Source organism: Physeter macrocephalus, chromosome 4 (genome assembly GCF_002837175.3).
Source record: "Physeter macrocephalus isolate SW-GA chromosome 4, ASM283717v5, whole genome shotgun sequence".
Lineage (NCBI taxonomy): Eukaryota > Metazoa > Chordata > Mammalia > Artiodactyla > Physeteridae > Physeter > Physeter macrocephalus.
Genome location: NC_041217.1, coordinates 78544806 through 78572332, shown reverse-complemented (window position 1 = coordinate 78572332; position 27527 = coordinate 78544806). Strand labels below are relative to the sequence as shown.

The window sequence follows — 27527 nt, the reverse complement described above, 5'->3', positions numbered from 1 at the left end:
GGGTTAAGAATGGTTTTTACATTTTTAAAGGGTAGTCAAATATAAAAAAGAGAAGAAGGAGAAGAGAATAGAAAAAGAATAGGAGGAGGAGGAGAGGTGGTGGTGAAGAAGGTGGTGACAGCACATGTGGCCTGCAAAGCCTAAACTATTTACTATCTATGCTCTTGCAGAAAAAGTTTGCTGATCATTGTTCTTACAGGAAATGAACATGAATAATTAGGAATGATAACAATCTACCATACACCACACACACACCCCCCCCTGCCCCCCAGCAATTCCTACCTTGAGGAAGAATAAAGAGCTATCCTGTAGAGGACATGATGGCAGACAGTTTATTGTTGTTCTTATAAAATTTATCTCTTGAGTAAATTTTATGTTAAATTTTCATGTGGGTATATTTGATAGCCCCCAAAACTTAGGTCCTAAAAAATAATGAAGATTTTGGGGACTACATTAAATTAAATACTTTTGTTCATCAAAGGACATAATCAACAAAGTGAAAGGGCAACCTGTGAAGTGGGAGAAAATAAAGAACTAACTACCACAACTCAACAACAACAACAACAAAAACAACCTGATTAAAAAATGGGCAAAGGACTTGAAGAGTCATTTCTCCAAGGAAGTTATACAAATGGTCAACAAGCATATGAAAAGATGTTCAACATCACTAGTCATTAGGGAAATGCAAATTAAAACTATAAAATGAGATATTGCCTCATATCCATTAGGAAGGCTACTATTACAAAACCCCACAAAACCCAAGAAAACCCACACACACAAAAAAGAAAATAACAACTGTTGATGAGGATGGAGAAATTGGAACCCTTGTGCACTGCTGGTCAGAACGTAAAATGGTCCAACTGCTATGGAAAACAGTATGGTGATTCCTAAAAAAGTTAAAAATAGAATTACCATGTGATCCAGCAATATCACTTCTGGGTTTATACACAAAAGAAACAACAAGAATTCACTGTATAGCACAGGGAACTATATTCAATATCTTGTAACAAACTGTAATGGAAAAGAACTAATATAATAGAATCACTTTGCTGTACACCTGAAACTAACACAATAGTGTAAATCAACTATACTTTGATTAAAAAAAAAAAAAGAATCCAAAGCAGGATCTTAAAGAGCTATTTGTATACTCACGTTCACAACAACATTATTAAACATAGCCAAAAGGGGGAAGCAACCCAAATACCCATTGACAGATGAATGAATGGATAAACAAAATATGATATATACACACAATGGAATATTATTCAGCTTTAAAAAGGAAGGCAATTAAAACACATGCTATAGCATAGATGAACCTTGAGGACAGTATGTTAGGTGAAATCAGCCTAGTCACAAAAAAGACAAATACTGTATGATTTTACTTATATGAATTATCTAGAACAGTCAGACTCATAGAGACAGAAAGCAGAATGGTGGTTGCCAGGGTCTGGGGAGGGGAGGAAATTGCTGTTTAATGCGTACAGAATTTCAGTTTTGCAAGATGAAACAGTTCTGGAGATTGGTTGCACAGTAACATGAATATATTTAACACTACTGAATTGTACACTTAAAAAATGGTTAAGATGGTACATTTTATATTCATGTATTTTACCTCAGTTTTTAAAAAAGTCTGTGTAAAGAAAAAATATAAACATACATCTAAGGTTGGGAAAAAGTAGTTAATTTTATGTTATGTGAATTTCATCCCAAATTATTTTAAAAATTCAAGTGGAGGGGCTGGTTAGAGGTAAAAAGGAAAGATCTGGTTTCAGATATGTTGAAATTGAGATTTTGGAAAGATATCTAGAGAGAGAAGTCTAGAAGATTGCTAGAAACACAAAAAACTAGGAAGAAAGGTCAGGGATAGAGACAAGATTTGAGAGAAAATGGCTGAAAGTTATAGAAGTAGATGAGACTTCAAGAGGGCAGAAAAAAATATATATATATATGGAATAGATCTATGTATCTATGTATCTATCTGTCTATGTACCTATCTATCTACCTACCTACCTACCTACCTCAGGACAGAATTCTGGAGATTAAAAGGAATGAGCAGTTAATATCAATGAATCAGAGTAGTAAAGAAGTATAAGAAGAAAAGACTAAGCACAGGTAAATTAGAGGTCACATTGTGCTTCATTAAAAAAAAAACAAAAAAACACAACCCTGGGTTGTGTTCTTTATCCTGTAGTATATAACAAATAAGTACAAAATATGTTTGTAAAAGATGTCTCTCCCTACATATATTTGTTGTTGTTTTGATTTGGATAAATAATGTTTAAACAAGGAAAAACATGAATTAAAAAATCATCTAAAAACAAACAAAAATGATGAAAGTCTTAAATCATAAGATGATTTTCATATTCTTATTTAAAACTCTTTTTACCTCTTGACTAAAATTCCCTAAAATTCTTGGCAGTAAAGATCCCTTCAGTCTAATTCAAAGCACTATCCTAGGCAAAGCTGCTCTCTTTATTTAAAAAATTAATTTATTAATTTATTTTTATTTTTGGCTGCGTTGGGTCTTCGTTGCTGTGCACGGGCTTTCTCTAGTTGCGGCGAGCGGGGGCTACTCTTCATTGTGGTGTGCGGGCTTCTCATTGTGGTGGCTTCTCTTGTCATGGAGCATGGGCTCTAGGCACATAGGCTTCCGTAGTTGTGGCACGCGGGCTCAGTAGTTGTGGCACACGGGCTTAGTTGCTCCGTGGCATGTGGGATCTTCCCGGACCAGGACTCAAGCCCATGTCCCCTGCATTGGCAGGCAGATTCTTAACCACTGTGCCACCAAGGAAGTCCCAGAGCTACTCTCTTTTAATACTTTCCTTGGAGTGGGGTCAACAGTTGCAACACTTGGTTTCATGGGGCTTTTTGCTGGTTTTACGAGAAGTTTAGGGAACATATTACAACAGCAAACAAAATAATTAGTTTACTGACTAAACTTGTGAGCAGGTTTTTTCTTGGTTTCATTGTGAATGGGTGACTCAAAGCTCAGATGAAATTTTTATGCCATATTTATTTTGCCTTTGTCATTTTAAATGTTTGAATGACAACTATATTGAACTACCTGTAGTGTTCTCACACAGTTCTGTGGGTTCTTCTTTTCTTTTGACTTATACATCCTAAGTGCCTACTCACTAAAAAAATTTTGTAATACTAAATCAACTTTAGTGAGGCATAATGTACAAACAATAAGATGGACCCATTTTAGCTGCTCAGTCCAAGGAGTTCTGACAAATCTATACATGTGTAACCATCACACCAGTCAAGATATAGAACAGTTCAATGTCCCCCAAAAGTTCCCTCACACAGCTTTGTAGTTAATTCCTCACCTTTCCCTCATCCCTGCTTCTGGAAACCACTGATCTGTTTTTTGTTATTATGGATTAGTTCTGCCTGTTCTAGAATATCATATAAATGTTAGTATATAATATGAATTCTTCTGTTCTTGGCTTCTTTCAGCATAATGTTTCTGCTATTCCTTCATGTTGTTACAGACTCCTTTTCACTGTTTAATAATATTCCATTGATTGAATATTCTACAATTATTTATTCATTCATTGACGGACGTTTGGGTTGTTTTTAGTTTGGAACTATTGTGAGCAAAAACACTATGAACATTTACGTACAAGTCATTTTGCAGACAATGTTTGCATTTCTCTTTGGTAAATACCTAGGAGTGAAATTGCTGTGTCACTTGGTAAGTATATGTTTAATTTTATAAGAAATTGTCATTTTATACTCTTAACAGCAATGTATGAGTTCATGTTGCTCCACATCCTTACCAAAACTTAGCACTATCAGTATTTTTAATTTTTGTCATTTGAGTGGGTAAAATGGTTTTTAGAAAAAGAGTCATGTATTTGGAAATTAAAACACATATTTCTAAATAAATCACAGATCAAACAAGAAATAATAGAAATTAGAAATCATTTACAAATGAGTTATAGTGAAAATACTACATATCACAACTTTGTAGATGCTGATAAAACAGTACTTAGAAGGAAATAAGTATTTATAATTATATTAGAAAAGAAGAATGGCTAAAAATTAATGAGGTCCACTTAAGAAGTTAGAAGAATAACAACAAAGTAATTTCAAAGAAAACAGAAGCAAGAGAGGAAACAATGAAACTAATTAAATAGAAAAGAAAGATATGATAGAGAGGCTCACAAAACCAAAAATGCAAATTAAAACGAGATAGCATATTCTATCCTTTATAATGGCAAAAATAAAATGTCTAATTATACCAACTATTGCCATAGACCAAAAGGAACTCTTCACTTGTTGGGAATGTAAACTGGAATACCAATTTGGAGAGCAATCTAGCAATATCCACTAACACTGATGATATATATACATGTCATATATTCTCATGATTCCACGCCTATGTATGTACACCTAGAAAAGCCTTGCAGATGTACACAAAAAGCATACAGAAATATGCTCACTGTAGTATTATTTGCAGTAACAAAAAAGTTGGAAAAAATCTAAATATCCTTTGCCAGGAAAATAGATAAATAAATTGTGATAGAGCCAGACAATGGAATATTGTAGAGCAGTCAAAATGAATAAATCTCGAACACATAACTAATGTTGCACACAAAAATATAGATGCAGGAAGATATGTGCAGCATGATGCTATTTACATAAAGTTTTAAAACATACAAAATAAATGATATGGATTGTTATGGCCAAATTATATGCAATACAAATATAAACACGTACATGGGAATGATGAGTATTAAATTCAGTATAGTGGTTACCTCTGGGGAGGCAGGAAACAGAATGGGATTAGAGAGAGCTAAACAGAAAGTTTCGACTGTACTTGTAACGTTTGATAGACACATATACACTACTGACACTATGCATAAAACAGATAACTAATGAGAACCTACTGTATAGCACAGGGAACTCTACTCAGTGCTCTGTGGTGACCTAAATGGGAAGGAAATCCAAAAAAGAGGGGATATACATATACGTATATAGCTGATTCACTTTGCTATACAGTAGAAACTAACACAACATCGTAGAGCAACTGTACTCCAATAAAAATTAATTTTAAAAAAGCCCAGAAACTACATGCAGCAAGTATGCCAAAAGGTTAGCATTTCAAAAAGCAGCCATTCGCCTTCATACTTTTCTGAATGTCTGAAATATTTCTTAAAAATCCTGAAAAACCTTTGATAACAAACGCCTGTGAAAATATTTTGTTATTGAGTATAAAGAGAGGCACTGTCGTTAATTTGATCTCCACCTTCCAAATCCACTCTACCCTTAAACAAATCAAGGAGCCTGGGGTGGGAACAGTATGTGTGTGGTGATGTAGGGTGAGAGAGAAAGTTAACATCTGCCAGGAATTATACATCATATTATTTAAATATCCCTATTATAGACATTAAAAAGGGGGTTCAGAGAGCTTCAGTAACTTGCCCAGTGTGTCACTACAAGAGATCACAGTGAGATTCAAACTGTATCTGGCTTCAAAGCCCATACTCTTTCCACTACCGCCCTGATAGTAAAAAATAACTCTTCTTGGAGGTGTCATTAAGATATGACTGGGCTTCCCTGGTGGCACAGTGGTTGAGAGTCCGCCTGCCGTTGCAGGGGACACGGGTTCGTGCCGCGGTCCGGCAGGATCCCACGTGCCGCGGAGCGGCTGGGCCCGTGAGCCACGGCCGCTGAGCCTGCGCGTCCGGAGCCCGTGCTCCGCAACGGGAGGGGCCACAGCGGTGAGAGGCCCGCGTACTGCAAAAAAAAAAAAAAAAAAAAAAAGGATATGACCTAACCCTGTAGTCCAGGATGCAAGCAGCACAAATACTACAGCTTCTCATCAAGTCACACATGAGTATAGATCTAGGCAAGGAAGTGGTACTAGTGGAAACTTTATAGAGAAGGAAATAACATGAGGAGTTTGAGTTATATAATAATTTTCCTAACTTCTCTTTATTATTTATGCCATGGGCCATTTAGAACTTTTGTCTCTCCCTGGAAACTTTGGAAGTGACACCAATTTTACAAATAGATTCCTCAAGACCATTAACCTATATAGAGGTTTGTTTGCTTCCTTCCTATTACGAGTTGAATGTACACCTGTTGTTGGTAGCCTAACAACTTGAGAGTTTAACAAATACAAATATGTACTCAAATATGCTTCCAAAATTACTAGGATAAGTGAAAACACAAAAGATTCTCTGTCCTAGTTTAGGCTTTGGCTTTTTACCTCTAAGATAAGGGACAATGAATGGGTCAGGTACAACTTTTGTTTGTATTCAGTGAGCCAAGATTCATGTAGTCAGTTCCTTTGGCCCTTATTCAGAAATTGGTTCCTCCATAGCCCCCTTTCCTTTATTATTATTATTGATTTTAGTTTCCTGGGAAACAAAACCTACCTCTAATTAGAGAATGAGGCCACATTCCAAAGCTGCAAGATTCCATTCTTCTCCCTCCACTCTTCCCTGGACTGTTTTGGACCCTCTGTAACATGATGTCTGATGGTCGAAACTGTCCTTTTCTCCCAGCCTTGGCAGAAAGCCAGTGCTTAAAGCTATGAACTCCAGCTTTTATCTTCCATCTGCAGGGTGATTCAATTCCAAGCAAAGTAACAACTAAAGATGTGGAAACATGCACCTCAGAGGCAGCTGTGGGAATCAGATTGGATCTGCACTCAGGCCTGCTAGAAATAAGAGACCACTGACTTTGGCATTGGCATGGAAACCTCTGCCAAGCACACACACAGGCAGGCGGCCCCTCTCCCTCCCACTCGCTCTCTCTCACTCACACACACACACACACACACACACGCGCGTGCACGCACACACGCACACACACACACACACATACACACACGCATGTGCACACACACACCTTTCAGAGGAGAGGCTCTGTAAAATTCCCCACATATGGCAAACATATTGTAGGGGAAGCACCATGACTAGAGGCCGGTGGGAAAGAAAGAAAAAGAAAATAATGAGAAAAATCTTCAATAAGTCTAAATCGTTCCAGTCAGACTGCTGAGAAAGAATGCAAAGGACTGGAGATAAAAATTATTGGTAAAATCAGCATTATAACATAGGTAAACTCTTTCCCTATTTCAAATAATTACTAGAACTTACTCTGGTGTTCAACAATGGCACCTGGGGAACTAGTCTTTATATTTATCTGTAAGTACTTTGCTTAACACAATGGATATACATGAAAAGAGCCCTTACATAATATAAAAGATATTTTTCTCTAACTCACAATTTCAAAAATTCTTCATTTTACTTGGAAATAATTGTCTGTGAGGAGATGCAGTTATAACTAATTTTAACTGGTACTGGTTCCCAACACTTTAATTCTAATTATTTTCTAAATTCCTATCATATTCAATGATCAACTAAATGCTTAAATGTACTGCAAAATTCCCAATATAAAGAAACTAACAAAAAAAACCTTGTTAAAATTACTCAAATAATCTCTAATTTATGTTTTATAAGTTAAGAATTGATTTATCAAATTTTCTCAAAATAAAACCAGAAGAGGGGCTTCCCTGGTGGCGCAGTGGTTAGGAATCTGCCTGCCGATGCAGGGGACATAGGTTCGAGCCCTGGTCCGGGAAGATCCCACATGCCGCGGAGCAACTAAGCCCATGCACCTAGAGCCCGTGCTCCGCAACAAGAGAAGCCACTGCAATGAGAAGCGCGCACCGCAACGAAGAGTAGCCCCTGCTCACCGCAACTAGAGAAAGCCCGCGCACAGCAGCGAAGACCCAACACAGCCAAAAATAAATAAATAAAATAAATAAATTTATAAAAACAAACAAACAAAAAACCCAGAAGAAAATACTCTAACTTCTGCTTTAAAGAACTATTGGTAAAAGTTAATCAGATCATTTGAACACAAAATAACCTGTGATAAAAAGTGGTGGAGTGGAAGAAACACTGACCTGATGTTCTCAGGGGCCTCATGCTTGAAGGGCTTTCTAGAAACTGAGTTTAAATTTTTACCTTGAGGGTAGGAGAGAGGTGCTGATGTATTTTAAGTAGAAAGATGACCATGGCTACAATGTGGGGAATGGACCATCGATTTGTGAGACTGAAGCAGGAGTGAGAGGGTAATTTAGTAGTCCAGGGTCTTCAGGTCAGCTCTGGCTCTGCACTGCCCCTCTGCCATCAGCTCCTGAGGCAAAGGCATGGTGGGAGACAGAAAAATGTTCTCTCCCCATGAGTACAGATCTTCCTCAACTTACAATGGGGTTACATCTTGATAAACACATGGTTAAGCTGAAAATATTCTAAGTTGAAAATGCATATAATACACCTAACCTACCAAACATTATAGCTTCACCGTGCTCAGAACACTTACATTAGCCCTATAGTTGGGCAAAATCATCCAGCACAAAGCCTACATTATAATAAAGTGTTGAATATCTCCTGTAATTTATTGAATACTGTACTGAAAGCGAAAAACAGAATGGTTGTAAGTGTCTCGGTCGTTTACCTTTGTTATCTCGCGGCTGACCTGGAGCTGCAGCTCCCTGCTGCTGCCCAGTACCACAAGAGAATATCGTACCACATATTGCCAGCCTGGAAAAAGATCAACAACCAAAATTCAAAGTACAGTTTCTACTGAATGCATATTGCTTTCAAACCATCATAAGTTGAACCACTGTAAGTCAGAAACTGTCTACATCGCTTCCAAAAGTAGTGCCTTAGGAAGAAAAAAGAGTCCTGGATTTGCCACCTACAAGCTGTTATGACCTCAGGTAGCGAATTAAGAAGATATTATTAAGCATTTACTAAGTACCAGGCACCTCTCAGAGATTTTCTAATTACTTAATCTCTTTATACCTTAATTTATTCATCTGTGAAAAAACAGTAATGCCTAACTCATGCACTGTTTTGAAGATTAAAAGAGAGGTCATATACATGAAACGGCTGGTAAATCTTACACGTTTAAAGACGCTCTATTTTCTTTTCAATTGCCCTCTACTGAAAACTCCACAGGTTGATAAAGACAGTTGCTAATTAATTGACTTTTGGATAGCAAGACATAAAATACAAACACCATGATGATTCTTTCACCTACTAGAACATGGCAAATATGGGGCCAGGTCTTTAAAATAATAATTGTTTCAAGGCGACTAGCTTAGTTAATTACACTTCTACTTGAGAATGGTCCTAAGAAGCAAAAGCCAATACATGCCTTCACAGTTTCAAGATAAAGCATCAGGAAGAACGTCCCATCATCCTTCATGAACGGCTTGAAGCTTTACAGCATTCTAGAGGAACTGATATCTAGGCACTCCTTTCTAGGCCCTCCATAGGCACTAAGTAAGCATAGTTTCTAGTCAAACTATTATAAATGGTGATAAGCAACTATGTAGGATGGCAGTTTATAGCCATTAAACATCAGCTAACACAGATTAGTGAAAGAGGAAGCACAAAAAATTAAGGTTTATTTTTATGTCCAAAAGAGCTAATTTTATAGCAAATAAAAGAAAACCTGATTAACATATCAACGGCATGAAAAAAGTGGGGGCATACAAATGAACTTATCTACAAAACAGAGACAGACTCACAGACACAGAGAACAGACTTGTGGTTGCCAAGGGGGAAGGGGAGTGGGGGAGGGATGGAGTGAGAGTTTGGGGTTAGCAGATGCAAACTAGTATATATAGAATGGATAAACAACAAGGTGCTACTGTACAGCACAGGGAACTATATTCAATATTTATGTAATAAACAATAATGGAAAAGAATATAAAAAATGAATGGGGCTTCCCTGGTGGCGCAGTGGTTGAGAGTCCGCCTGCCGATGCAGGGGATGCGGGTTCGTGCCCCGGTCCGGGAAGATCCCACGTGCCGCGGAGCGGCTGGGCCCGTGAGCCATGGCCGCTGAGCCTGCGCGTCCGGAGCCTGTGCTCCGCAATGGGAGAGGCCACAACAGTGAGAGGCCCGCGTACCGCAAACAAAACAAAACAAAAAAAAGAATGTGTGTGTGTATATATATATATATAAACTGAATCACTTTGCTGTAGAGCAGAAATTAACACAACACTGTAAATCAACTATACTTCAATTAAAAAAATACATACCACATCAGAAAAAAAAAAAAAAGAAGTGGGAGCAAAAAAACCAAAGTTAAAAATTTTTTTTTCAGTGCAGAAGGATTAACTTTACAGGAAATAAAACTTGATCAACAAATCAAAAGGCATGAAAAAAAAAAAGAGAGTTTAAGATCCATAATCAAATGTGATGCATAGACCTTGGTTGGATCATCATTCCAACAAGACAACATTTTGGAAGACATTTTGGGAGAATCAGCATAATTTGAACATGGACTGGGTATTAGATGATAATATGGAATTATCATTAACTTATTAGGTGTGATGACAGTATTGTGGTTATGTAAGAAAATTTCCTTAGTTTATAGAGAGGCATGCTGAAATATTTAGGGCATGAAATGTCATGATGTGTGGTATCTGCTATAAAATACTTCAACAAAGAAAACAACATTGGCGAGACAAATCACAGAATGTTAGTAAATGATGGGGGTAGAGTATACTCTTCTCTCTACTCGTCTGCATATATTTAAAGTTTTCTTTATTAAATATTTTAAAAAGGAAAGAAAATCTGATAAAATATCCAGTCTATCCATTGAGTTGTAACAAGGTTGGTTGCCCGAGTTAAAGAAGGAAATGGCCCAGACCAAGCATGTCTTGACGACAGAAAGACACCTGAGGAAGCCTTTAATACTGTGTTTATGGGACAAATTGTGGAATGTGGGCTGATAAGTACTTCCTTCAAATTTTACTGGCAAACTATAGAAATTCCCCCAAGGGAGCTGAAGTCAGGGATGGTAGGAGGGGGAACTAGGAGCCAATTTAGAGGCCACTGAGGAAACAGGCAACACCAATTGCCTCCACTCTCTGACCTAGACCCACATAATGAGCTCACTAGTTTGGGAACCAGTGAGCTCATTATGTAACATAAAAAAACTAAAGGGAAGGTGAATTTTTTTATCCCTCACTGATGAGAACGTTCTTACAAAGTCTCCCATATTGTGGGTTACTCTTTCAATTGCTATTTTGAACAACAATGTACCATGTGGAAGAAGATACCTCAATTACTGCAAATTTTGTACATTTATGGAGGTCACTGAATCAACTATACTTCAATTAAAAAAATACATACCACATCAGAAAAAAAAAAAAAAGAGTGGGAGCATAAAAACCAAAGTTAAAAATTTTTTTTTCAGTGCAGAAGGATTAACTTTACAGGAAATAAAACTTGATCAACAAATCAAAAGGCATGAAAAAAAAAAAGAGAGTTTAAGATCCATAATCAAATGTGATGCATAGACCTTGGTTGGATCATCATTCCAACAAGACAACATTTTGGAAGACATTTTGGGAGAATCAGCATAATTTGAACATGGACTGGGTATTAGATGATAATATGGAATTATCATTAACTTATTAGGTGTGATGACAGTATTGTGGTTATGTAAGAAAATTTCCTTAGTTTATAGAGAGGCATGCTGAAATATTTAGGGCATGAAATGTCATGATGTGTGGTATCTGCTATAAAATACTTCAACAAAGAAAACAACATTGGCGAGACAAATCACAGAATGTTAGTAAATGATGGGGGTAGAGTATACTCTTCTCTCTACTCGTCTGCATATATTTAAAGTTTTCTTTATTAAATATTTTAAAAAGGAAAGAAAATCTGATAAAATATCCAGTCTATCCATTGAGTTGTAACAAGGTTGGTTGCCCGAGTTAAAGAAGGAAATGGCCCAGACCAAGCATGTCTTGACGACAGAAAGACACCTGAGGAAGCCTTTAATACTGTGTTTATGGGACAAATTGTGGAATGTGGGCTGATAAGTACTTCCTTCAAATTTTACTGGCAAACTATAGAAATTCCCCCAAGGGAGCTGAAGTCAGGGATGGTAGGAGGGGGAACTAGGAGCCAATTTAGAGGCCACTGAGGAAACAGGCAACACCAATTGCCTCCACTCTCTGACCTAGACCCACATAATGAGCTCACTAGTTTGGGAACCAGTGAGCTCATTATGTAACATAAAAAAACTAAAGGGAAGGTGAATTTTTTTATCCCTCACTGATGAGAACGTTCTTACAAAGTCTCCCATATTGTGGGTTACTCTTTCAATTGCTATTTTGAACAACAATGTACCATGTGGAAGAAGATACCTCAATTACTGCAAATTTTGTACATTTATGGAGGTCACTGCCAAAAATCCTTTACAAAGGAGAACATTTTTAGAATATGGTAATCATTTCTGGGGCTATGAGCTCAAAGTGCAAGTACTGGATGTGACTGTAAATAAGCCTTTAATTTTAAAGGTCACTTTAAAAAGCAACTGACAAGTGGTTACTTTATGGAGATTAGACATTTTCACCTATAAGAAGTATGGAAATAAGTACTGAGAATACAATTTTTAAAAAGAATATCACATAGGAGAAAAGGGGACCCTCCTGCACTGCTGGTGGGAATGTAAATTGATACAGCCACTATGGAGAACAGTATGGAGGTTCCTTAAAAAACTACAAATAGAACTACCATACGACCCCACAATCCCACTACTGGGTATATACCCTGAGAAAACCATAATTCAAAAAGAGTCATGTACCAAAATGTTCATTGCAGCTCTATTTACAATAGCCAGGACATGGAAGCAACCTAAGTGTCCATCAACAGATGAATGGATAAAGAAGATGTGGCACATACATACAATGGAATATTACTCAGCCATAAAAAGAAATGAAACTGAGTTATTTGTAATGAGGTGGATAGACCTGGAGTCTGTCATACAGAGTGAAGTAAGTCAGAAGGAGAAAAACAAATACCGTATGCTAACACATATATATGGAATCTAAGAAAAAAAAATGTCATGAAGAGATTAGTGGTAGGACAGGAATAAAACACAGACCTACTAGAGCATGGACTTGAGGACATGGGGAGGGGGAAGGGTAAGCTGTGACGAAGTGAGAGAGTGGCAGGGACATATATGCACTACCAAATGTAAATTAGATAGCTAGTGGGAAGCTGCCGCATAGCACAGGGAGATCACCTCTGTGCTTTGTGACCACGAGAGGGGTGGGATAGGGACGGTGGGAGGGAGGGAGATAAAGATGTTAAAAAATAAATAAATAAATAAATAAAAATTAAAAAAAAGAAAAGAATATCACATAAGGGTTAAAAGAGAGCTTGTATCAAAAACAGCTAAGATGGAGTAAAGATGGTATGCTTTGGAAAATGCATGAGGTGACTCCAAAACTGGCTCTAATGATGACCAGCATTATAATGTCAGAGATGGATGTGAAGAGTTTAGATAAACATTGTTTCATGAAATAGGAGAGGCATCTTCCTTTCAGAGAGAAGGTAGGAGTGCTTCTGAGGTAGGACAACCAAGAGGGTGAGAGATCTAGGGTAAGCTAGTTTGAAGAAGGTAAGACCTATGGGACAAGAACCTGGAGGGTAAGGATGGTGCACAATTAATGTCTCCAAGTTTGGAAGAGCAGTCATGTGGAAGACAGAGTTGATTTATTATGTATTTTTAGCGAGAAGTTAAATGAGTGGCTAGAAGTTACAGGGAGGCGGGTGTTTGCTCAATATAAGCAAGTACTTGATAACAATTACATCTGTCCAAGATTGAATCTGAAAAGTCATACGTAACGAAAGGCTTCCTGACCAACTGTAAAAAAGGAAATTGAGGTAAATTGCCTGCATGGTCATTTTAATGATTAGATTCTATTATTCTATCACATTATCTCTAAGCTGGTAACAAGTTTAAGTTGATAACTGCATTTACTTTGTGAAGATACTCTTTTCACTGATTACATATTTTTTTTTTTTTTTTGTGGTATGCGGGCCTCCCTCTGCTGCGGCCTCTCCCGTTGCAGAGCACAGGCTCCGGAGCGCAGGCCCAGCGGCCATGGCTCACGGGCCCAGCAGCTCCGCGGCATGTGGGATCCTCCCAGACCGGGGCGCGAACCCGGTTCCCCTGCATCGGCAGGCGGACGCGCAACCACTGCGCCACCAGGGAAGCCCGATTACATATTTTTAAATGGTTGCTCTGTGTGAATCATTACACTAAGTTCTGTGGGTGATTAAATATATACAAAAATAATGATTGTCAGAAGTTTATGATCAAGAAAGGAGTTGTACACATGTATAACACGTTCCACACATGCATACATGTTAACATGTGCCAAAACATGTATAACATAGCATTCCTTGGCTGGGGCTTTGTCACCAGGTTAAAGCAGACATGTAATAAGGGCATGATCCAGTTAAAATTTTCACCTTCTTTGCTAGGGAGTCTCTTAAGCACCTTGTCTCTACTCCAGGTTATCTGCCTGTCCAAGAGTAAACTGATTCATCCATCGTAAAGATATAAGTCAAATATTTTGGCTTTGTTCTAAAGCCTTTCTTGGCTTGGACTCAAGACACTGGACATGTCTTCCAATTTCCCAGCTAGTTCTCTCAAATCTTCTCAAAAGTTATTATACGAAGAATGAACAGTGGGAATTATCCAATAGACCTTCCAAATGCAATACCCAATAAAGCAACATTGGAGTTACGTAAAACCATCAGTCGCTAAATTCTATCCCTCATCACCAGGAGACTAGTCAACAGCATGAATTCATCTGTTTGAATGCAACCCAGTACAGAAAAACAATTCCAGGGTTAGAAGTACTAATGGGATACAACTTTTTGGTTTATGAAGCATTACAAACTTACCTAGTACAGTGGAGGAAAAGTTGAAAATACTATTGCATTATAATAATACTCAATGATATGAATATAGGGAAAACATGAAAATGAAACAGTCACATTTGATGAAGTCACACTTGAAGGGTCAAAAAAAAAATCAAAACCAGGAGCTATATAAAGGATATATTGAGGATTTTTTCCTCAATCTGAAAATAAATGTTTTCTCGGTTCTAATCTGAGAAGCTGACCTGAGATTGCTGGAAAAGGATGCTCTTCTCTGGGTTTATGCCGCAGGCGAGAAGAGCAGCCGTCATGTCCAAGGTGCTCTGCCGGAGGACGGCTGGGTCTTGGGGGACAGTGATGGAATGCAGGTCAACGATGCTGTACAGCACGGAGTCATGCTCGTCCTGTAATCTCACCCAGCTCTCAATGGCTCCCAGGTAATTGCCGAGGTGGGGGATTCCTGTAGGCTGAATGCCAGAAAATATTCGCTTCACGGAATCTTTCTGGAACAAAGGAAAACAAACAAAATTGCTTTTGAAGCAGAATCCATGAATCCTATGCCCATGTTTGATGGCTACGCAATTTTTTTAACTGCAATCTGACAGTCATCATCCTTAAATGCATTTATTTTGTAAAGCACTATGTTAGGTGCTATTAGGAGACAGAAATGATCTTAAAAAAATCTTTTTTTGCACTCAAAAGCTTACAAACACAACGGCACATAAGAAAAGGTCTGTATCTCCAATCTAACTGGAGATAGAGGATATGCTTATGAAAATAAAAGTAACAGTACAGTATGACAACACAATTGTGACTGGTTTGGAAAGGTAAATAGTGGGGTACAGGCAAGAGTTCCCAAGAGGAAAAGATGACTGTGGTTCTGGTGGTCAGTTACAGAGACTTCAGACATAGAATCAAATTTCACTGGAGATTAAAGGGGCTCCAGGGGTTTTTCATGTGACTTCATTCATTTTGCAGTTAAGGCAATGAAGGCCTTAGCATTAGGGCTAAAGGTTACTCTCACTTAATTCAGTTTTCTTTAAGAATAAAAGAATTTGAAAAAGAATAGATACATGTATATGTATAACTGAATCACTATGCTGTATACCTGAAACTAACACAACATTGTTAATCAACTGTACTCCAATATAAAATAAAAAAATAAAAATAATTGCTGATATTATAATTTTTTTTTTTTTTTTTTTTGGTATGCGGGCCTCTCACTGTTGTGGCCTCTCCCGTTGCGGAGCACAGGCTCCGGACGCACAGGCTCATCGGCCACGGCTCACGGGCCCAGCCGCTCCGCAGCATGTGGGATCCTCCCGGACCTGGGCACGAACCCGTGTGCCCTGCATCGGCAGGCGGACTCTCAACCACTGCGCCACCAGGGAAGCCCCCTGATATTATAATTTAATGTGCAGAATCTGGGCTAAAAATTAGGAAACCTATACTCTATTTCTGATATTGCTTCTTGATAAAGTTATTTAACTTTTTCACGCTTCAGTATCCATTTACTTTCGATAAAATCATAGTTGGTTTTTTATTTCTTCAAACGAAGTTTTTAATTCTGTATAATTTTTTAAATTATAAAATCATTTTTGACATGGTCATGCTATCCCATTGGTCTATACTGTCTATTATTGAAGTTATAATAGGAAATGAGAAGAAAAAAAAATGTGCCTCTGTATTTGTAAGCTTTTGAGTGCAACAAATTTTTAAAAAATATTTTCTGTCCTTAATACAGATAAATGATAAAATACATCATTATCATTTTTAACAATAATAAAAAATTACTACTAACAACCATAATTTACTGGACAACTACTATGTTTCAGGCATTTATGCCCAGTGCTTTATATGCATTAATATATTTATTCCTTATAATATATAATATGGTAGGCATATGATTACCTCTAATTTACAGATGAGAAAACTGAGGCTCACAAATATTAATAGATTGCCTATGGCCACACAAGTAATAGGTGGAACTGAAATTTCAAGTCAGGTATTACTGACTTCAAAGCTCATATATGCTCCTTCCACTAGCTACCATGTTTTGCTTAACCACCATCTATTAAGACTTCATTACATTCATTGCATTATTTTGCAACGTTTCTGTTGCAAAAAAAAAGGTTATGGGGGAAAAAAAAGAATATTCTCTACATGTATATTTGTGTATTAAGTGCCAAGTCTCTCCAGTGTACGTAGCTAGGAGGTGAATTGCTGGATCATAAGGTATGCATATGTACCTTCAATTGTACTACAGCGTGCTAAACTATTCCTAAGTATCAGTACGTAACAATTTGCAGTTTCTACCACCAATTCCTATTGTTCCACATCCTCATCAACACTTTGCCAGTAGTTCTATTTTTAGCTAACTGATGATATAGGGTAGAATCCCATTATGGTTTAACTGCATTTCTCTGATTATTTATTAGAGAAGTTGAGAACTCATGGTTTTTGGTATTTTTATTTCCTCTTCTGTGGAGAGGCTACTCAAGTTATTTTGCCTATTTTTCTCAGCTTGGATTATCTTTTCATTGATTTAAGAATTTTTGTATATTCTGGATCCTAATATTTTGTCAGTTACATGTGTGGCCAATATATTCTCTCATTATGTGGCTATTTGCCTTTATGTTATCTTTTGATGAAGAGATGTTCTTCAAATATATAATTTTTGACCAGATTTTTATGTCATAGAAGAAATCTTTTAATATCCTGAGTTCATGAAGATATGTGTGTGTATATACATACATACATATATAAAGCATATGTATGTGCATGCTTTAAAGTTTTATCTTTCACATTTAAGTCTGTATCCATTTGGAGTTTTTTGCATATGGTGTGAGGTAGACATCTACTTTATTTTCTCTCCTTTTTTTCCCCCATATGGATACCTAATTTTTCCATCGCCATTTATTGAAAAGATCCTTTCCCCACTGCTCTCTGGAATGCCACTTCAGCATAAACCAAGTATCTCTATATGTCTGAGTCTGTGTCTGGTCTTTCTATTCTGTCTCATTGGTCCATGGTCTATTTGTCTATGTCTGCACCAGTACCGCAGCTGCCTTTTTAATAAGTCTCGGGACCTGGTGGAGCAAGTCTTTCTACCTTCTTCTTCTTCTTCAAGAGTATCTAACCCACCCTTGGTCCTTTATACTTCTCAATACATTTTAGAGTCATCTTGCCAAGTTCCAAGAGAAAAAAAAAAGCAACCTGTTGGGGTTTTTGATTGGGATTACATTGAGTCCATAGATGGCTTTGGGGAGAACCGACATCTTTATAATACTGGGTTCTCTCATCCAGAAAACCATATAGTTTATGAGGATCTAATGTAAAACACGGTAACTATATATAGTGGATAACACTGCATTGTATAATTGAAATTTGCTAAGAGAGTAGAACTCAAATGCTCTCTCACACACACAAAGACAAATATGTGAGGTGTTGGTTGTGTTAATAATTAACTAGGTGGGGGGGATCTTTTCACAATGTATATCAAATCACCATGGTATATGTACACTTTAAATATCTCACAATTTATTTGTCGATTATACATCAATAAAGCTGAATTTTTTTTAAAAAAGAATGTAACATTAAAAAAAGTTTTTATCTTTATATCTAATATTAGCTCCTAAGAGCTAATCTACTTTAGATGTGTGAGTGCCAAGACTACTTATATTTTGCCCTTCCCTTTTCCCAAGAATTTCAAATCCTACAGTCTATTTTCCTATATCTGCTTATTTTCCTCTCTATTCCTGAGACAACAGCCCTAAAATAGAATGCTACATCATAGTTCCATGATCTAGAATTGTACTTGATATAAGCACTCAGGAGACCTAAGAGGTTTGTGGCTCTGAGAATATGAAAAATACCTTTTAAGTAACTGAGAACAAATATAATATTACCACTTAAAATCATACACATGTACATACACACACATGAGGCTGTCAAATGACTAACTCCCCAAATCATAATTTAGAGACATTACTTTAAAAATAGTTTGTAGCTGAGAACTGAGGCTGAGGGAGAGAGAGAGAGAGAAAGAGAAAGAAAGGGAGAGAGAAGAGTTAGCATAGAATAAGTACATATCAGTGAGGCTTCCTTCAGCACCTTAGGACCCTAACCAGCCCTGGGTTCCTGATATGGGAATAAGCAAAGGAGCTTTCAGTGAGGTAAAAAATGATTAATGGGCTTTAGGGACTGATTGATGAAGAGAGAAAGCAAAGCAGAAAAACAAGCTCTGAACTTAATAAATGAAGAGGAAAAAAAATGCCATCCAGAAATGCTTGACCTAGGATGAAAGGGGACTGTTTATGGTCATATAAAGGACTATAAGGACCAGGAATATCAAGCTGAAAAAAAATATGACTATTTCCACACAAATTCCTCCATGTTCAAACTAAGGAATTATTCCCTGAGAGAAATGGAGAGACTAATTCTTGGGAAAACTAGAAGAGAAAAGCACTAGAGGACAGACTATGAGAAAAAAGAATTGTGACCAGTGGGAATGAACTAGACATGATCTAATACATCTTTTTCATTCTCTAGTTTCTGTGATTCTATATATCCAGGCAGAGGGAATGATGTTATCAAGAAGTAAGAGCAACAAGAAATGTTTTGTTCAATTTTCAAGGAGCTATTAAAAAAATACAGGATCTAAATGAGAACTGGATTCCTGGTCTTAAAAATATACAGAGAGTGTCTTGCACTTCTGCGGTGAGTTTATGTTCCCGTCTGTTCCCCCTGCAAGAGTCAGCAGGCAGCCTGACAGCATGGCAGGGGAGATATGCCTGGTACCATGAAATCATGGGGCTGGAATGCGGAGTTTGGGTGGTGGGAGGATGGGGGTTCTGTGTTCAAAAGCACTAGAGTTGGAAAAGAATGAAAATGAAAGGAGCATGGGCTTCCCAGTGGACAGGAGGCAAACCACAAAGAAAACAGCTTCAAGACTAGCCCACAGGCATTCGCTCACGGGGAAGTCTAGAGCATCAACCTTCAATCCCATCGCAATGCACAGAGAATAAAAAAAGGCGCATTTTACAAAATAGGTCTTCATTTTTATTTCAGGTGTATTTCCTTAACAAACGCCACTTCCAATCAATACATGCATTGGCTCAATTTGTAACAGAATCAGCATTACCAATGGGCAGCTTCAGCCCTGGGATTTGATATATTCCAGAAGACAGGGTGGGAGTTTGAATCAAAGAGAGAACAAACTTATCAATCTGACAGATGTAGCTAAAAGCATTCCTGTCATAAGGTATTGAGCATATCCCAAGTTCATAATTATCATAATTTCAATTATTGCACCCGAAAGCAATTAAAAAATTCCAAGCTGCTAATCATGGCAAAAGATATTTTTTGTGATTAACTAAAGAGAGCTTCTGATTTTAATCCCAAGTGAATAAAATACATCAAAAGAAGGCTGCCTACTAGCTTTGAAACACTTTCAACTTTGGTATGGTGGTGGGAACCAAAGACTTCAACTAAAGATTTCAAGATTCTTATTACAAAGTCCTGCTTGCGTCCAGCTGTAGCATCAATTGTGCATGCATCACACCTGTTTTAACTATAGTCGACGGCAGACCAAAAACTTGGCTGAGCAAGCACGATGTCTAATTGGTTCCGTGAAAGGCATGTTATCATGGATTGCGATAAAAAAGGAATCAACAACATTATCAACTAATTTGGTTGAAAATTTCTTTTTGTAAGTCTATTTATTCTTCTAAATAAAAAATACAGCTTAAGAAGCTCTCTGTTGGTGCTTCTCAATTCTATCATGTATGTCACCCTACTACTTCAATCCTTGGCCCCTCGCATATGTCTTCAACACTTTCTTGAAAATGTCTATACCACCAATTAGTGATATAAGAGCTGAAACATAGGAGACCCGGCATAGAAAAATAGCACTTCGGTCCTGGCTGGGAGGATCCAGGTGCTTCTCTGAAGCTTTCTTTGGCCACAGCTCAGCATTGTTCTGCCACAGTCAGCTCTTTCTTCCAGAAAGTACAGAGGGCTCTGGGTCTGGTGAGAAAATGCTGACTCAGCACCAAGGAAAAAAAAAAACTGGGTTCATTTCTGCTTAGAAATGAAACCAGATGCTCAGACCTAGGAATCAACATAGTAAATATTAATTCAATGTAAGAGAAAGCAGGTCTTATGTCACCCTCAAACAAGAAGCAATATGTCGGCCAACAATTAAAACTGCAGGAAAAAATTATTTTTAAAAAGAAAAAAAGAGAAAGGAGTGACTAATCCACTAGACTGTGAGTTCCATAAAGGCATAGATGAGAAGTACTTAGCAACATATTATTAGGTCAGTGAAATAGTTTGAAAGGAATAAACTTGGTTTTTTAAAAAAGTTTTTTACAGACTTATTTAAGCCACTTCCAGATTTTAAGAGCTGTGCATCTATTGCCCCTCGGTGCACTGAGCTATCCTTCTATCACGCAGTAGAATGCTTTTGCAGATGGATTTTCATTCTTGTGCTGAACTTTAGCTATCAGAAACATTCCCTGGCACTTGCATGGACCTCAACGGATGTGAAGGATGTAGGAATTACTGGCCTTACTTTCCAGGGAAGGACACTGCAAGGTTAAGTAACCCTCACAAGATCACAGGCAGGTGGTTAGATTTGGAACAGCTCTCAGCCCTGGACACCGAGCTCTGTCCCCTTCCTGCACACAGGGCTGCATCCAGTTTAGAACTTCTTGACTTCATGGTTGGTCTGGCCTTTAAGTATCCTCACTCCCACCCGCACCTCCCCTCCACACACACGCTCTCAGAAAGGGAAGGTGTGCCACAGAGTCGTTTCCTGAAAGGCCCAGGCACACAGCTGGTGGCACACCTGGGACCAGAATCCAGATCTCCAGAGCTCTGCTCACCAGACCACATGACGCTTTTGCATATTTATCACGTTCTTTTCTTCTGTAGCTATTTCTTTTGTACCTCAGCATCTCTTTGGGCTTATTTTCTTCAGGCCTTTTTTTTTCTGTTTTCTTTCTTACTTGTCAAATAGCACCTCGGTGAATGTCTCCCCATCACACAGAGATGATGAAATAAAAAATCTGGGGACTTTGCCTCCTAAGAAAGACTGCATTGTCACCTCAGGGCAGCTAAGTTATGTTTAAATGCAAAACTTATATGTAGGTACAGAATAAACTGGCAAGTCCTTTTAGTTTTTATTGGAAAAGTGACTAAAACTAGGTTAATATATTATCTAAACACAACATAAATAATTATAATATGATATGTAGTGAGAAACACTTTTAATTTCTAATGACAATACTGCTTCCTAAACCAAAACAGCCAGGGTCAAATTCTTGACATAAACATCTTAACCACCACTACATAATTTATTTTTATATTGGATGGAACAGTAAGTACAGGCAAGAGATCAAGAAGTACTAAAATTTTTAAAGTATAAAGAATGATCTGAAATGCTTACGAAAATATTAGTTTTTCCTCATAAGAAAATTTGAACATTGATCTTCAAGTGTTAGAGAGATCATGCTGGAAAGATATGATTTTATCATTGCCTTTTGTGGCCAAATAAAGGTATATCCTACCCATTATCTTTGGTCACAGATCCATGCCTGTCTGGTGGTCTCATCTTCAGCTGAGAAGATGTAGCTAAAAGCTGAGAACATTTATCCTTTTACAGCCGCTGAGAGATTTGGCTCTCCACACCTAAGTCCTCAGACTGTTACTAAATGTGTAGTTTTTAGATGTCTCTTTTTTAGTTACATGCCCATTTTCAAATGTAATATTCTTACCAGACATGTCTAATATATAGAAGAGCCCAAAGAAATGCTTGGTGTATGGATAACAGGAGAGTCAGTGAGGGAGTCCCAGTAGGCAGCCCCCTGCGGGCTTGTCCGCCCTCACCCCTGCCAGCCTCTGAGGGGCTTCCTGGAGCACAGGTTTGAAAACAACTTGATTCAGGACATTTAAAAAATATTAATAGTTTGTTGAAAAAATAATGTTCTTCCTCAGGGTAGTGGGAAATATACAGAAGAAAGTTCTCAAAAAAAAAGTCTGAGACAAAAATGCACATACCACACACACAGACTTAGCTCTATGCATTAAGTCTTCTCATTTCTTCCTCTGGGTTAGGGTTCAAAGTTTATGTGGCAGTTAATCCCCGTCCCAGTTTTCCTCCATCATCGTCCACGAGAAGCTGACCTAGTTACTTGCCATTCTTGTATCGCTCATTCCCCTCTGCACACAGACTGTTCCCTCATCCTGGATGTCCTTCACCCCCTTCTCTGCCTGGAGAACTCCCCGTGGTCTTCAAGGCCTAACAATCTCTCCTTGATTCTAAACCTCTTAAACATACCTTCTCCCTACCAAACACACACACGCACGCACGCACGTGCGCGCGCGCGCGCACACACACACACACACACACACACACACATACTGAGTCAGTCTCTCTCTCCAAGCAGAACAGCTCCCTCCTCTTTCACTGGTTCTTCATTATTGCACATATCACACGGGTAACTTGGTAAATATTTTCTTATTTGCTTAGTAAATATTTTCCCACCTAGAATATGAGCTCTCTAGGGCTGGGGCTGTCTTTTTCATCTCTATATCCCCAGTATATAGCAGTGTCAGGTACATTGTAAGGATCTAATAAATGTTAGTGGAATAAATGACAAATCTCCCACCTCTACTCCCCACTTTGGCTCCACGTAAAGGGCGAAATAACTATACACAAAATGAACCAGATGTTCCAGTTATAGGCAGTTCCTAAACAAGTTATGTTCTAAGAGCTCGTTTGAAAATTGGTTTTCTGAAACTCAGACACTCAATTCTTTAAATGGCGGTTACGGTCCTGGAAGGCCGCCCATCGAAGCCTCATTGAACCCACAGTATTTCTGAAGAATGGTTTTAACAGTACCATTTCAGCTGCACCTAAACACCATTCACAAAATTGTTTCTGTGGGAAAGTGAAATCCAAGTTCTATTTTGGGACACTAGAAAATTACCTACCCTGTGGTGGCTCTGATTTTAAAGCAGAAAGCGCTTAAGGGGAGCAATCTGGTAGGAAGAGCAGCTTGTATTTGCATACAGACTTTTAAAATTAGATGTATGATAATCTGGAGGTGGGGCAACATGTGGGCACTTCCTTCAGCATGATTAGCATTCCTAACACTGAATTGTGTGTATATGGACTGTCCTGGAGGCGGCTGCCCTGGCCGCCATTGTTGGCAAGAAAGGCGCAGAAGGAAGGTGGAAGGAAGGCATTGGAGCAGGGGTTCCCACAGTGTGTCTCCATACCTGCAACATCACCTGAACAAGGACCTTGTTAGGAATGCAGATTCCTTGGCCCCAACCCAGACCTACTGACTCAGAGATTCTATGGGTGGACTTATCCCAGGAAAAGAAATGACAAGAGTTTTGCAATTTGTCCTTTGACAAGCCTTCTAGGGGATTCTGATGCCTGCTCCAGTTTGAGACGGGCTTTGGGGCACCAATATCTAGTCTTAAAGTTCACTTCAACTATATAAAATGAGGTACAGATGAAAACACTATGAATAAAAAATAGAAGATACCTTCTAAGCCACCAGTTCTCAATCTTATCTGCACAGCGATCACCTGGGAGCTTTAAAAAATACCGATGCCTGGGTCCCATCCTCAGAGATTCTAATTTAATCAGTTTGGGATTTGGCGTGAGCATCGGGATATTTTGTGTGTCCAGGATTGAAAAACCACTGTTCCAAGCCAACTACTACATAATTATTCTCCAAAATTGCCACTCTGACTGGAAACATGGCAACACACACACACACACACACACACACACACACACACACACACACACACACATAGACTGTAAAAATTTGAAAAGTTCACTTGCTTATAATTTACATTTTAAGGTAATAAAATCCCTGAGCATTTATGTATTAATGCATGGTCAGAGGCCCCTTTGGCTTCAGGCAGTTCTAGTATCACATGAAGGTCAGCAGATTATTATGGTCAACAGCTTATGAAGATGTGGCTAGAGTGTCTACATTGGTGAGAAAAGACACCTGCAACAAGTAAGCACACCATCTTCCACCGTTAGGTAAATTGACTTGACAATGCCCAGTTCCATAAATCCTTATGGCTCAGGGATTTAAGAAGCACGGGTAGCCCAGACAGCACTAAGAAAATGATCTCACTAAGAAGGTTTTGACATCAGAATTGTCATGGATAAAATACAAAATTCTCTCTGCATAGGATGCTCTTTTCTACCCATCTCCCTGTGTGGCAAACTCTCTAACTCCCTCCAATCCCTACAGAGAGTCTGAATTCAACACTCAAGCATCTGTAGGCAGGTCTCATGGTCAGCTCAGCTGCCTGAGGAAAACCTGGACTAACAACTGGTGGCCTTGGCTAAGCACAGCCGAGATGCCAGAAATTTTTATACCCAACAAATGAAATAACTCCATGACTTCTCAAGTGTTCTGAACCTTTGAGAGAGAGACAGTGTGAATTTCTTACAAGGTACTAATACTACCTTGTAGAGAAAAAGATTCTAAAGTTATTTTCCAGGCATAAAGATATTTCACCAAAAAAAGTCTTGTTGACTATCCTGACCACTACTAGGAGAAAGAAGTCTCATTTTCCAGTGAACCATGGCTCCCTTTCTCATCATCCAACCTGTAGACTGACACAACCCCCAGGGTTGTTTCAACTGAAGCATTTGCTTCTGTTCAGACCCTTCTGTCAGCTCATATTGTTAAGTCAACTTTAGAATAAGTTCGAAAAATGACAAAGTCAAGCGGTAAAATATGACTGTGATAACTTGTCTGGTTATTTACCATGGTTAAGCAGCAGGATTTAGCACCAGGTTGCCTGGGTTGAAGTCCTGGCTCTGTTACTTATATGTTCTTGAGCATCTAAAATGGGGATAATAATATACCAGTCTCACAGGGTAGATGGGGGGTATTGTGATGAGTTTATTCGTGTAAAGTGCTTAGTGCCTGGCATGTAGTAAGTTCTCCATAAGTTATCTGATCATTTATGGAGGTCAAAATTTTAAGTGCTTAAATATTGTGACCCAACCATCCAATATACAGAAATCTGTCCCACAGAAATAATCATACTAGAATGTAAGGACACCTGGCATTCCCCACATGACTCTTTAATAACAAAAGAACTACAAGCAACTAAATGTCCATTAGTAGGGAACATATAAAATAAATAGTAATTTTATTTTTTATATGATGGAATACCATGCAGCAGATAAGAAGACTGTATGTAGTGAGAGCAGAGTGGAGGTGAAGAGTCCCAACTCTGGAGTCAGAGCACCAAGTCTGATACCAGCTCTGCACATGCTAGCTGTGTTTCCTTGTGCAAGTCACGGAACCTTCTTATCTGTAAAATGGGTATAATAATAGCACCCTCCTCAAGGCCTGAGAACAATGCTTAGCCCACAGTGGTTCTATATAAACATTTGTTAAACAGATGACTGTTGACAAGGAAGAAGAATACACATTTAACTTAACAGTGATTACCCCAAGGAATGGGAATACACAATGACTACCTTTTCGACACTTTTGTACTATTTAACTTTTTTTTAAGGGCACGAACATTTTTTGCAGCCAAACTTAAAAAATATGCCTCGTTTTACTGCATATGACTTGATGATAATTAATTGACACATAATTACAAGAGTCTCATACCAGCAGAAATGTCAGTCAGTTATTATCATTTGCACTTTACATAATGGGAAATAAAGACATGAATAAAGTGAAGTGATTTATTAAGCTCACACATGAAGTTATTTGTAAGATGGAACTAGAACGGAAACAATATAGTGTAATAGAAAAGACATCTGTTTGGGGGATCAGACAGTGCTAGGTTCAAATTCCTTCTACATCTCCTAGCACCTTGCACAAATTATTTAATCTCTCTGAACCTCAGTTTTATTATTTGAACAATGAGGTTAACAATAGTAATGGCTAATATTTACTGAGTGCTTACTATGTACAAAGTACTCTAGCAAGAGCTATGAATGCAATGCATTATCTCATTTAATCCTCACAAAAAGCCTTATAAGGTAGGTAGTATTATCAATTCTGCTTTATAGATGAGGAAACTGAGGCACAGAGAGGTTCAGTGAGTAGCGCATGGCTAATAAATAGTGGGGTCAGGACTTGAACATAAATAGATCAAATTCAGCTGTATATACGTCATTTGGTCCAGAGAGCTGGTGTGGGTGAGTGAAGGTGAGGGATCCACTGCAGGACAGAGTGGACACCTGGAGCCAGCACCCAGCCTCCCCTCGAGGCCAGACTCTCTGTAGATACTTCAGAGGGAGACTATGAGAATACAGCAAGGCACTCAAGAAATTATTTGCTTTTACCCCTCTGATCTAATAAATGATGCTACCTCCTAGAATGTACGACCTCAAATCTGCTTTAATTTTATGTTATAATGAACTTCTAAGGAGACGTGTGATTCTTTCCCTTGTACCATTCACAGTAAAGATAATTGCCCTGTGTACTTCTTGTTTTCATTTAGAAGTGGTAGCCCGTACAGGGCAGGTGACAGGGACAGTGGTTCTTATTCATCTGGGCAGCAGCTTCAGTGCTAATTCTAAACACAGGTGGTGAGAGAGACAGCCAACAGGAAGGCGGAAAGAATCACTGCTGACATGTGCAACTGGGAAGATTGATGGTTTCCCTCTCTCTTTTTCCCCAATGCGTCGGCCTGGGGGCAGAGACGCAGGAGCTGCTGTGCTGGGGACAGTAAAATACACAGCACAATGTCTACCTTGCTGCAACGCTGATTAATGAGACTGAA

At 38.3% G+C, this 27527-nt stretch overlaps 1 protein-coding gene across 1 annotated transcript in view; it reads right to left on the bottom strand.

Moving 5' to 3' along the window:
• WARS2 (tryptophanyl tRNA synthetase 2, mitochondrial) overlaps positions 1 to 27527 on the bottom strand; it is an 87519-nt gene that overhangs the window by 30940 nt on the left and 29052 nt on the right. The window contains exon 2 of the mRNA XM_007123649.3: positions 14975 to 15232. Within this exon, the coding sequence (XP_007123711.2) occupies positions 14975 to 15232 (258 nt within the window). The remainder of the gene's footprint in view (positions 1 to 14974; positions 15233 to 27527) is intronic.